Source organism: Telopea speciosissima, chromosome 11 (genome assembly GCF_018873765.1).
Source record: "Telopea speciosissima isolate NSW1024214 ecotype Mountain lineage chromosome 11, Tspe_v1, whole genome shotgun sequence".
Lineage (NCBI taxonomy): Eukaryota > Viridiplantae > Streptophyta > Magnoliopsida > Proteales > Proteaceae > Telopea > Telopea speciosissima.
The window spans coordinates 3,123,589-3,135,243 of record NC_057926.1 but is presented as its reverse complement, the minus strand read 5'-3'; the positions used below and the strand labels follow the sequence as shown (position 1 = coordinate 3,135,243).

At 38.5% G+C, this 11,655-nt stretch overlaps 1 protein-coding gene across 1 annotated transcript; it reads right to left on the bottom strand.

Moving 5' to 3' along the window:
- Nucleotides 1-2,362: 2,362 nt before the first annotated feature.
- Nucleotides 2,363-10,778, bottom strand: LOC122645935 (cleavage and polyadenylation specificity factor subunit 3-I). The gene is made up of 5 exons (XM_043839352.1): nucleotides 10,527-10,778; nucleotides 10,311-10,408; nucleotides 8,869-8,914; nucleotides 8,643-8,792; nucleotides 2,363-4,204 (listed from the first exon to the last, which is right to left on the bottom strand). The coding sequence occupies exons 1-5, from the start codon at nucleotides 10,674-10,676 to the stop codon at nucleotides 2,567-2,569; spliced, it is 2,082 nt and encodes a 693-aa protein (XP_043695287.1). The 5' UTR covers nucleotides 10,677-10,778; the 3' UTR covers nucleotides 2,363-2,566.
- Nucleotides 10,779-11,655: the final 877 nt, after the last annotated feature.

The following is an 11,655-nucleotide window of genomic DNA, read 5'->3' as shown; positions in this document are numbered from 1 at the left end:
ATTGAACTAATGATTTTATGCACTTATGAATTTTTTAGTTTAAAGTTTAAATTAAAGGCTACATTTGACTTTATTTTTTTATTTATTACTTCGTTTCAATTTGTTATTATGTCTATAAGTACGAATATAATGTGTATTTAACTATTTAATCATCAGGGTCCGGCCGTATACTGTCACTCAACGGTGCAAACCCAAAACACCACTTTGAGTTCACTTTTTTGCAATATGAAGGTTTAAATGTGTTTATTTAGTATTAAACCTTAATATGGCTAAAAACCCACCGGGATGGACTACTAAAATATGGAAGAAAAAATACCATATTTCGATGAAATTTTGATATATTTCAAATATCTCAACCAGCCCGAAATGGCGAGATATCGCGAGATTTTAAGCTATGGAAGAGAGAGATAGACTCATGGGAGTGCTGGCGTAAGATGGCAAGAAAAGAAAAGGCATAATAAGACAAAATCATGATTTTTTGTCATCCAAACATAGCTTAAGAAGCTGTAAACTTACTTTTCTGTTCTTTATTTTACTTTCAAAAGTAATTTAATGTAGAGGTAATCTTGTGACATTGACAATGACAATTTTTGAAAATGATATAATAATGTCATTTGCAACTTATTTTAAAAATTCTTTTTTACCCATAATTAAAATAACTTTTAGGAATAAAATAAGGGGCAAAAATGATTTTCCATAAAATGGGTGAACCCTTTCGAATAGGGAAAAAAGATTTGAAAATTTCTATTTTATCCAATTTTGATTACCAAGATTTTATATATATATATATATATATATATATATATGGGTTGATGTTCTCTGTGCTGCAATACAGTCTACACCAAGACATATGGGCTGGGTATTCCTGCCATTCAAGAGGCAAGGTGGTCATTTTTCCCACCCCATGTGTCTGGGCACAGCTTGTGCCTCCGGCACAGAGAACATTTGGCATATATATATATATATATATATATATATATATAAGAGAATAAGCATTCACTTCAATAAGTAAAGAGGAACCTAGGAGTATCAGGTGTACGGATTTTTATCGTCTCAAGTGCATGATCCATAAGTGTACGTCCAATGCACCCCGGGGAGATCAACACATGACAAGTGACCATCCAACAGTCAATTTTGAAAGCCCAAAAAATCACCCCAAAACCTTGGTTTTCGAAGAAAACACTTCTCCTCTCTCATGATGTGACAACCAACGATCAAACCAGAATCCGTTCTCTCCTCAGATTTGGCTCTTCTACGGTGCAGGGGTACGCCGGACATCTTCTGGTCTTCGTCCGCACCTTCCTGCTACTGCTGCTCCCCCGCTGAACCTCCATTCTCGTCTTTGTTCATACCTTCCTGCCACTGCTGCTCCAGCAATCCTGCCTATGTCTCCATTTTCGCTATTTCTCAACCTGATGTCGCTGCTCCCGCTATCCTCTGTACACGCATTGTCGCCCCTGAAGGTAAAAAATTTGGTACATTGACTGAACAATGCTGTGTACACGCATTGTCGAAACCTTAAACCATGGGATAATGAGATTCCCTCGATCCTAATACAAAAGGCGAATCCATTTCCCAACTAACAAATTTGGTACATTGGCTGAACATATTAATTGATAAGAAAGGCATAGCCAATACCTCAAAATATGGCATTTCTACTGCCAAACAACGTGATTGTGATTGCTAGTTTCAAAGGAATACATGTTTGAAGGTGGTGTCTTCCCATTTTTCTAAAGCAGAAGTTACCATCTTAAAATTGGCTGACAAACCATTTTGGAAGCGCATTCCTGTTTTTTTTTATTATTTTTTTATTATTATTTGAATAGTTCATTTTCTTTGCAGATGCATCAAATCCACTGAAGGTAAGTCACTAAGTCCTGGTTATTTGCATCCACCATTTGACGAAATATGGGTAAGGATGCAAACAAGATGAAACACAAAATTCAGATATAATCAAATGAAAATTTATATATGTTATGCTCTCCACGATACAAATTTGTAGAACGACGAACCCAGTTTTTCGATTCGGAGGATAACCAATTTGATTATTTGCAATCATGTGATTTAGCCCAAGAACTCTATATAGAGTTGGATCAGCATATGCTTTGACCAAAACTGTCTACATTGGAAGAAACTGTAGAATATGTAATCAAGAACACAGACATGCTATAATTTCAAGAAGAGAGAATATTTTGCCACCTAAAAATCACATAAAAATGTCTAAACATTCCAAACCCATTAGGCCATTAGGCAGCCCTTAATGTGATAGAGATCAGGTTATGTTGCAAGTTGTAATAAGAGAAATATAAGATTATAATAATATTGCTCTGGGAGAGAGGGGAAAAAAAAAAGAGAGATTAAATCAGAACAAACAATGTTAAAGCTTGTATAACTATTTTTTTCTTTCGTGAACTTAGAGTAAACAAGTTCATTTAAATTTGGACTGCTGTTTAGAATACAACTACTCAAAGCAGATCATGTTAGCAAGAACTGGTGAAAGATGGAAGTTAAACAGTCTACAGTAAACTCAGTCTAAATTCATTTCAAGCTACTAGGATGGCCAAACCTAGCTAGACACAGAAAGCGGGATAGGCCTTACGGCGCTCTGGATCCGGCGGAAAGCTGTGCGGACTCGTTCCTTTAAACTCTCATTCTCACAATCAACTTCTCCAGTCTTCACATCTAGGCATGCCACATTGCCATCAACAGTCACCAGAATATTCCCCTCCTCTCCTGCCTTGACATCTCCAAATAAAGACACCAACAAAGCATGGATTACCTTTTCTGCTGTCTTTGCATCCTCACTTTTACCAGTCTCTGCTACTGCTGTTACCTTGGGAACCTCACGTGTGATGTTCAGTATCACAGCAACAACTGAATCAGAGACCATGTCGCTAATTGGGTCTGATGCCCATTGCAATGATACATGTCTTTCTGATTCTTGTTTAACTGTCACCCGATCATGCACTAGCACTGCTGGGCCCTCAGACTCTTCATTTGGGAGAGACTCTACACTATCATATATCTGCTTGAGTCTGTGCTTTATTACACCAAATGCACCAGAGTAAGGCACAGAAATCCTCTGAGTGATGTTGGCAGTGGATAGCTGAGAAAAGACATGGAGATCTTCGGATGCCATTATCTGATAAGTGAAGCCTTTCTTGACTAGTAAACCACTAACTGTTTCACCAGCTTCCGGAGTTTTTTCAGCCAGTCGTCCAATTGTTTTGGCCATTTTCTCCGAGTTGAAATACATTTCAACAGATTGGCAGTTCTTTGGGGACATAATTTTGATGTTTCGGTCGGTAAACTGGGTGACGAGCTTCTGTTTGAGCCTCCCCATTTCAGTGGCCTCTCCATGAACAAGGATTATATTAGGAGGCATGAGCTCTTTCAAGAACGTACTTGTCTGGGCAAAATCAGCATGGGCCGAGAAGGAAATGTAGTGTACTTGCATATTGAGAGGGGCAGTGAGGCCATTCATGAGAGTGACTTCCTTCGGTTCGTTGATAATAGTCTTTGCCAGGGTACCCTCAACAACATACCCAGGAATCACACATGCATTCTTCTTATCAGCGCACCACATATCAAAAAGTTGTCGTGATAAGCCACTCTGCAGCCCACTTGGGCTTGCCATCACAACTGATGGCCCAACGTCTTCAAAATTCTCAATGCTTTTCAAAGGTGAGATGTGCTTGAAGTCAAATGGGTTTGAATTGGCAAACTGAGTTCGGATCCTCTCGTTCATGGCATTGATGTACGTCTGATAGACAGCCATGCACCTCTTGGCTAGAGGAGAAGCATAGTAGATCGGAATGTTGTGAAGTTCAGGGTGATTTGACCAGTACTCATCAAGGATGAGGAGGAGTTCCTGGGCCCGGCCAAGTGCAAATGCTGGGATGAGGACACGACCTCCCTGAGAAATGGTCGAGTGGATAACATCTGTGAAGCGTTTCTCCCTCACCAGCCGAGGCTGGTGAAGTTGTACACCATAGGTGGATTCAATTATACAGATATCAGGGGAAAACTGAGGGATCTCAGCTGCACGGAGATGGCGGTCTTCCTCCCTTGAGTAGTCTCCGGTGTAGAGCACTCGAACTCCTGCAATGTCAACCATGAACATGGCAGCACCAAGGACATGACCAGCAGTGTAGCACCAGAAGCGGATTCCATTCACTTCTAGTGTCTGGTGGAAGTCAATAACCTGCAAAAGGGGAGATTCCAAATTTTCAAATTTCTAATTTAACTTAGTGTTATAAATGGTGATGCAGATATGCAAACTTACAAAATTTGCAGAATTAATGACCAAGTAATAAAAATGCATTTCAGCATTTGCTATTCCATCCAACAAAAATGGACTTTTTAAAATTCTAATAAAGGAGAAAATAACTGGCAAGCCCAGAAGTCCAGAGAAAATAGAAGATAACAGAATTCTCTCTGATGCAATAAAAATACATACACCAATAGAAAATCTTAACAAATGGCTCACAATCAGTAATAAAGAAACAATATTGCTGCCTAAACTAAAAGGAGAGAACAACATGCAGTTACATAAGGGGACAAATAGTTTAAATAGTTTACACACAAATCAGGTTACTTGTTACTTGTTAGACACCGTTCATTTGACACCTGAGTCACCTGACATTCCAAACCAAGGAAATTGTCTCTGAAATGGTAACAGTGGAGCTTTATCAGCTTCTAAAAATCCACCTAGAGGCGTGGCCATAGATTTGTCACATATAATCTTCAGATGATAACTTCTTGCATCGCACTTTTGCAAAACACACACAGCTCTTGATTGAGTACAACAGCCAGAAAAGAAAGCTCATAATAAACTGGCTGAACTCTCTCAAAGCATTATATACAATAGCTTACAATTGTAACCTTGGTATGAAAATGGAAAACAAAAGATCAGTTTTATTTTTTGACACATAATGACAAACTTTTTTTTTTGGATGAATAACATAATGACAAACTAAAATGACCATGTGCTTAAGAATATGGTGAATTCAATTTATAAGATTGTTTCAGAAACCAAGACAACCTTTTGAACTATTCGGAGGTTGATGACAAAATGAACAACTTAACTGATGCGATCCCAGGTTCAATAACCCTGATTATGGGTCACTATGGGCCCACCGAAGTGATGAACGGCTGTAAATTTAATAGTAATGGCAATTCTGTAATGTTTTTGAAGTTAAGGAATCGATAAAGGAGGACAATAATTAGGAATAATTGATGATTAAAATTAAAAAGGGAGGTGCATACTGGAATTTCAGAAGAAAGAAAAGAATAAAGAAGTCTACCTTAATAAGGAAGGATAACTGTAAATACCAGTAAATATGGTTTTAATAAATAATAACAAAAATAGAGAGGAGTTCCTCTTCTTCTTCACAATGAAAACAATAAGCCAGCAGAGATGAGATCTCTCTCATTTGGGGCTCGTTCAATCCGAGATTTTAGGGATAAGATCCACACCGTCAATCCCTCTCAAATATGGATATTTATCAAGTCGAAAGAGCAAGCAGCAAACAAACTAAATTAGTCTGCAATCAGATTTGGCGATATGAACAGGAACCAACAACAAGGTGAGCCTGAAACTCCAAACCAATATTCAGTTCAATCCTCAAACTGTACAGGTTGAATTGCCCTTAGGGGAAATCTACAATCCATCGTTACGTGGGCTGTAAGTATCGTCAAACAGAACAGGGAAGAATGAAATAAGAACAAGGAAGAACGTATAAGAGGAGGGTGAAGGAAAGAGAAAGCTCATGCTTGGGGTTGAGGAAGATGAAAGAAAAGAACAGAACAGCAGTGCCACTCCACGGCCATGAGAGGTAAATCCAAACTCAAATTTCATTCCCAAAACCAAATCTGTCGATGGATTACAAGCACAGACATATATAACTTTGTAAGACTGACTCCTAATCAACAACTAAAACTGACTAAACCCAATCTCCTAACCTACCAAATCGATAGACAAAGCAAAGGATAAAATAAATATGAAGTAACAGAACAACAATTCAGTCATATGCCAACTAAATGGGGTCAGTCAAATGGATTCTTACCCTCCAATCAGCTCTGTTTGTGGTCATACTTGATACAAGGCCTAAGCTATGCATGTCTTTCCTCACCACTTCTCCTAGAGTCATTTTTAGGTCTGCCTTTGGCTCTTTTAACTCCTTCAATCTGAATCAAATCACTCCTCCGTACTAGAGCATCTAAAGCTCTCTGTTGAACATGGCCATGCTACCTCAAACAACTTTCTCATAGCTTATCATGTATCAGAACTACTCCCAAACCAGCACTAATATGATCATTCCTTACTTTATCCTTCCTAGTTTTGCCACACATCCATTCAACATCCTCATCTAAGTTACACTGAGTTTCTATATGAAGCTTCTTAACCACCCAACATTCTGCACCATACATCATGCTGGTTGTATAATTGTCTTATAAATTTTCCTTTAAGTTTTAAAGCAATACGTCGATCACACAACTCTTCGAACGCACCTCTCCACCTCATCTATCCTACTTTAATTATCTATGAAGCATAATCCTCTATATCACCTTCTTTATTTATGATTGAGCCCAAAATCCCAAATACCTAAAATAATCACTTTACGAAATCTTCCCCTCACCAATTTTCACCACTCGTTATCCGTCTTAGTGTCACTAAAGTTACACACCATATACTCCATTTTCGTTCTACTTATTTTAAAACTTTTGATTCCAAGGTTGATCTTCATAACTCCAACTTGGCATTAATCCTTGCCATAGTTGTCGTGGCGACGCCTTGGCGTCCAAGCACCTTACTCTCACCTTGAATTCTGATGTCGCCTTGTTGGTGTCGGCTTGGTTTTGAACCCCCTCAATCACCTTGGTTCGCCTGGGCGCCTTAACAACTATGATCCTTGCTTTTGTCTCATCCACCAAAACAATATCATCAGTAAAAAGCATACACCAAAGAACCTCATCTTGAATGTCTTTGGTTAAATCATCCACCATAAGCGCAAAAAAATAAGGGCTTAAACTTGATCCCTAATATAACCTCATTGTAATTGAGAATTCACTAACTTGACACCCCACAGTTCTTACACTAGTCACCACACCATTCTACATATCTTTAACCATGTCCACATATTTACTTGAAACACTTATATTCTCTAGTATTTGCAAATTAACTCTCTAGGGACTGTCATAAGCTTTTTCTAGGTCAATAACGACCATATGGAGATCCTTCTTGCAATCTCTAAATATTTCCATGAGTCTCCTAAGTAAATAGCTTTTGTTGTGGATTGTCCTGGCATAAAACCAAATTAATTCTCCCGTAATAGTAGTTTCTTATCTCAAGTGGGTTTCAATAACTCTCCCATAATTTCATCTTCTGACTCATTACTTTTATGCCTCTATAGTTGTTGCAACTTTGAATATCACCTTTATTTTTATAAATCGAAACCACAATTACAACAATAATATCACCTTTAGTTTTATGGCTCTATAAGAAATTAGAAAGATAACCATAATTAACCGTGTGTATAACTACATCATTAACCCTTGAGTAAATGGGGTCACAAGGAGGTTGGTAGAATGGTCTCTTGGATCCCCTCAAATACCCATTAATTAAAATTAATTAATGCTTCCATGGATTCCAGGAAACAAGCAGCAATCGGGTTGATTGTGTTCAATTGCGTCAGAGAACCAATAAGTTACAAAGCTAAATTCATAGGTTTAAAACAAACAGAGTCAATAGAAAGAAGCTTTGGCGGGTGGCCCCAGCTTCTGGCTCTTTTGATCAGGCCGTCTTGGGGAAGCAACTCCCGAAGCAGGGGAGCCACTCCTAGACCAGCAGAATTAGATGAACGAGCTAAAAGACCGATTGCAAGCCCTACACTAGTAGAGAGGTCTGCTCTAGCCCCTCACCATAGGTTCCCACAACGCTGAATAAATCTCTTGTTAAAGGCATGCCCTCATTGCTCGCTAAAATCAGAGCTAGGACACCCAGAGAAGAAGTTGAGACAGTGCTTAATCTTGCCAAGAGAATCGGTTCCGTAGATTCAAAAACACAATCAATTGTGTAGACAATAAAACATCCACGACAAGGAAGATATCCATCAGATGGTAGCCGAGGAAGTACGCGAAGCCCAAGCTTCTCACACCTCACGAGAGGAGGAATAAACAGCTGATCATCTTTACTAAGGGCCCATTCAAAGATATCTTAAGCTGGCACAACAGAATCAATCTAACATATTTGCTAACATTGTGACAGACAATAGTTGGAGGATGCACCTCTAGACAGTAATTCTTTTTTGTTTTTTGTTTTTTGTTCTCTTTTCCAAAGGGAAAAGAAAATAAGAAAAATAAAAATCAGTGGAGCTACACAGAGACAGATATTGGGTGTCCAACATGGAAGATTCTGAACAAATGGAGCTTCCTTGCTACACAATACCAAAGCTCCTAATCTTCGGAACTATTCAAAAGCCAAATCACCTGAATACTTGATACGACCAATACAAATGGAGTGAAGAAGTCTAAAAAATAAAAAAGTAGGAAGATACCGGCGTTGCAAGTTTACCAGATATGAGCTTTTTTTAAGGTTTGGGTAAGAGGGTTAAAAACATTAATCATAAAAGTAAACATACCTCAATCTTGTCCATGGATCGGAGAATATCTTGTTCATCGTACAACATATCTTCAACCGAAACTTTGCTGACTTTAACATAATCAGATAAAAGAAGCTTGTATATGGCTTTAGTTGCATGAGTCATAAAAACACGGCCTTTGAAAGTGGTCTGAAATATAAATTCACACATTTTAGCTTATTGGCAAGTAGGTGACATGAAATATTCATTGAGATCAGTAACATACCTTCTCCAAAAAATATGGAAGAGAGGCTGCATGATCCAAGTGGAAGCTGCACATGGACAACAACCTACAGTGAGCCTATCATTTATGAAACAAGGTTTCAAAGTAGATTTTAGACACTTGGATTAATTCAATAAACAAGAAAGCTGTTTAAAGCCAAAACGGCCTTTGGTAAGCCACGGAGCAAACACAAACAAGTATGTAAGATATGGTAACTTTGGAAAATATAACAAACTAACTCATCCATCGTGATGATTACATTTCATAAAAGCATTGTGTAAATGACATGCATATATATATATATATATATATATATATATATATATATATATATACACAAACAGAGTAGACACTTCATATATCCATAACAAAAAGAAATGGTAAGATTCTATGAACTAAACTCGATCGACATTTGTTCGAGCAAAGGAGGTCCCTCTCATAATGATTCATGAATAGATTACAGCGTGTTTGGACTGTTGGAATCCAAACAGTCAATAATTCTCCATTATACAGTTTGATTTGACAAACCTTATGAGTAATATAGGAGTTCTAACCATGAGAACTAAAATTGCCACCAAGGGAATAGCGGCAGCTTACACTCTAAAGAGCTATGGAAATTGCCTCATTAGCAGAAAAGTACATACCTCCAGTCTACAACTAATTTATCCTGATGTATAAACCCCACTAAGCCAAACAAGCAATACCAACCGAATCAAATTTCCCTTTTTTTCACCCTTCATGACCCTCTTTTTGGGCTCTATCTACGACCCTCTTTTGGGGCTATATATAGAGGGTGGACCTTGGTGCAACGGTAAGGTTGCTCCATTGTGACCAAGTGGTCACTGGTTTGAGTCTCTGGAAACAGCCTCTCCGAGAAGCGGGGGTAAGGCTGCGTACACCCTCCCTAGACCCCGCAGTGGTGAGAGCCTCATGCACTGGGTACGCCCTTTTTTATAGGTCCTACACTCATGTGGTTTGAATATTAACTATGCTTCCAAGTTCACCTAAGAACCGTTAAGTACTAAGAAAAATCAAACTTGGCTTTATTTCTTTTTTCTGGGGAAAGAAGTGGTATATGGACGAGAATCAACTAGGTCAACTCCACAAGTTTCAGGTTAATCAGAACGTTCTAGAACACAGACAAAGTTACACAAATTAAGTTACTAAAACATGAACCTGCTAAAGATCTGATCCACATTATTGTATCAAACTTTTATTCCTCCATAGCCATCAAATCTTTTAAACTTCTTTACTATCACTACTTCAAAGAGAATTTCAAAACCATAAAAGATAACAACTCCCAGCTTCTAGTTTACTATATATCAGATTCACAATCAAACTGCAGCCATTTATAAAAAATTCTAAACATGGTAGATTACGTAGCATTAATATTCTGCTTAAAAATGGTAGACAAAAATGAATATTGAAGGGGCAAAGCTGCATACTGGGTAACAAGGAGCACGTCAATGGTTGAGGGATCGATCTCATCGAAGTACGGAAGAGCAGCCATGCCCGAGTAAGCAGGATGAATTCCACAGTCAAACTATCAACCAACAAGTGAAATAAACGTCAATCACCAACATTACAATATTACATAACAAAAAGGAAAACTAATAACGCATGATCAATTACAAACAATAGACAGTCCATATTTTGCATACCAAAACAGTTTTTCCTTTGAAAGACATGTACACGCAGGATCTGCCCACTTCATTCCCGGCCCCCAGAGGGGTAATAATAAGCTGGTCTCCTTCTCGTATTACAGAAGATTCTCGTCTCTTCAGAGACAGCGCTGTTACTGTTGATGTCATTTTGTGCAGTGCCTTCTAAGTGCTCCAGTGAAATTCTGCAAAAACCCAAATTATCTCTGTGAAGGTCTGTCGCAGCCAGAAACAAATTCTGAGATAGGGAAACAGAATACAGACATTGATTCCCAGTTAAGACTGATTTCTTCAAGAATCCCCAAAGCAAACTAAGAAAAACTGCCCCAATATACCAAGAATTCAACATTCGTTGCCAGTGTTAGAGCAACAAGAAAAAAAAAAATGCGAACCAATACAGTCCATTGTAGCTGAAGATTCAAAAGACCTAATAAAAACCAAGTTCACACTCTAATTCGTTTGTTCATTCAACAATAGAATGAAAAGAGTAAAACCCTACATCTTATCAGAACCGGGAGAAATAGAGAGGCCTGAATCCCCCTGCTACTTAAACATCTCTGATTTTTCTCTAATTCCAGAATTTTAGTTTTCAAATGGTGACTGTGTTTTCTTTCCCTCTCTTCTTACTTCTTTTTTCTCCCTGGCTATGGCAGAATGGCGTTACATCCTCCATTAAACCACAACAAATTACATATATTGTTCCGGGTGTTGAAATTTTTGACACGCAGAGATTTCAAATTTTATTATAAAGCTCATGATAATTTGGTATGTTCTTTCTTCGATCTGGGGTCGAGAAAAGTGCCCCTTCCCCAGAAAAGCCCACTTGAAATATCTGAGAGAGAGAGAAAGAAAGAGAAGAGAGTAATGCATCCATCTGAGAAAAAACTTACAGGATAGAGGCCCTGACTGACTCGACGGAGACAGAGAAGCAAAAAAGGGGGCACCGGGGCACGGGCTCGCCGTAGAAGAGGAGCAGTGAGCCAGTGAGTCGCCTTCCCGTCGCTGCAATCGCCGATGGAGTTCTACAATCTGGAGTTTCAGTCCTTTGCTTCAATGCTTGGTTTCAAATTAGTCGATAAGTCGATTTATTCGTAGGGAATTTGGGGGTTAGGGGTTTAGGGCAAAAGGA

What these genes read in the sequence shown, in the direction of transcription:
- LOC122645935 (XM_043839352.1), bottom strand. Translation starts at nt 10,676, where the DNA reads ATGACATCAACAGTAACAGCGCTGTCTCTGAAGAGACGAGAATCTTCT. An exon ending in GACGTGCTCCTTGTTACCCA is followed by an intron (nt 8,915 to 10,310) that starts GTATGCAGCTTT and finishes GTCCATGTGCAG; the next exon opens with CTTCCACTTGGATCATGCAG. An exon ending in TTCCATATTTTTTGGAGAAG is followed by an intron (nt 8,793 to 8,868) that starts GTATGTTACTGA and finishes TTTATATTTCAG; the next exon opens with ACCACTTTCAAAGGCCGTGT.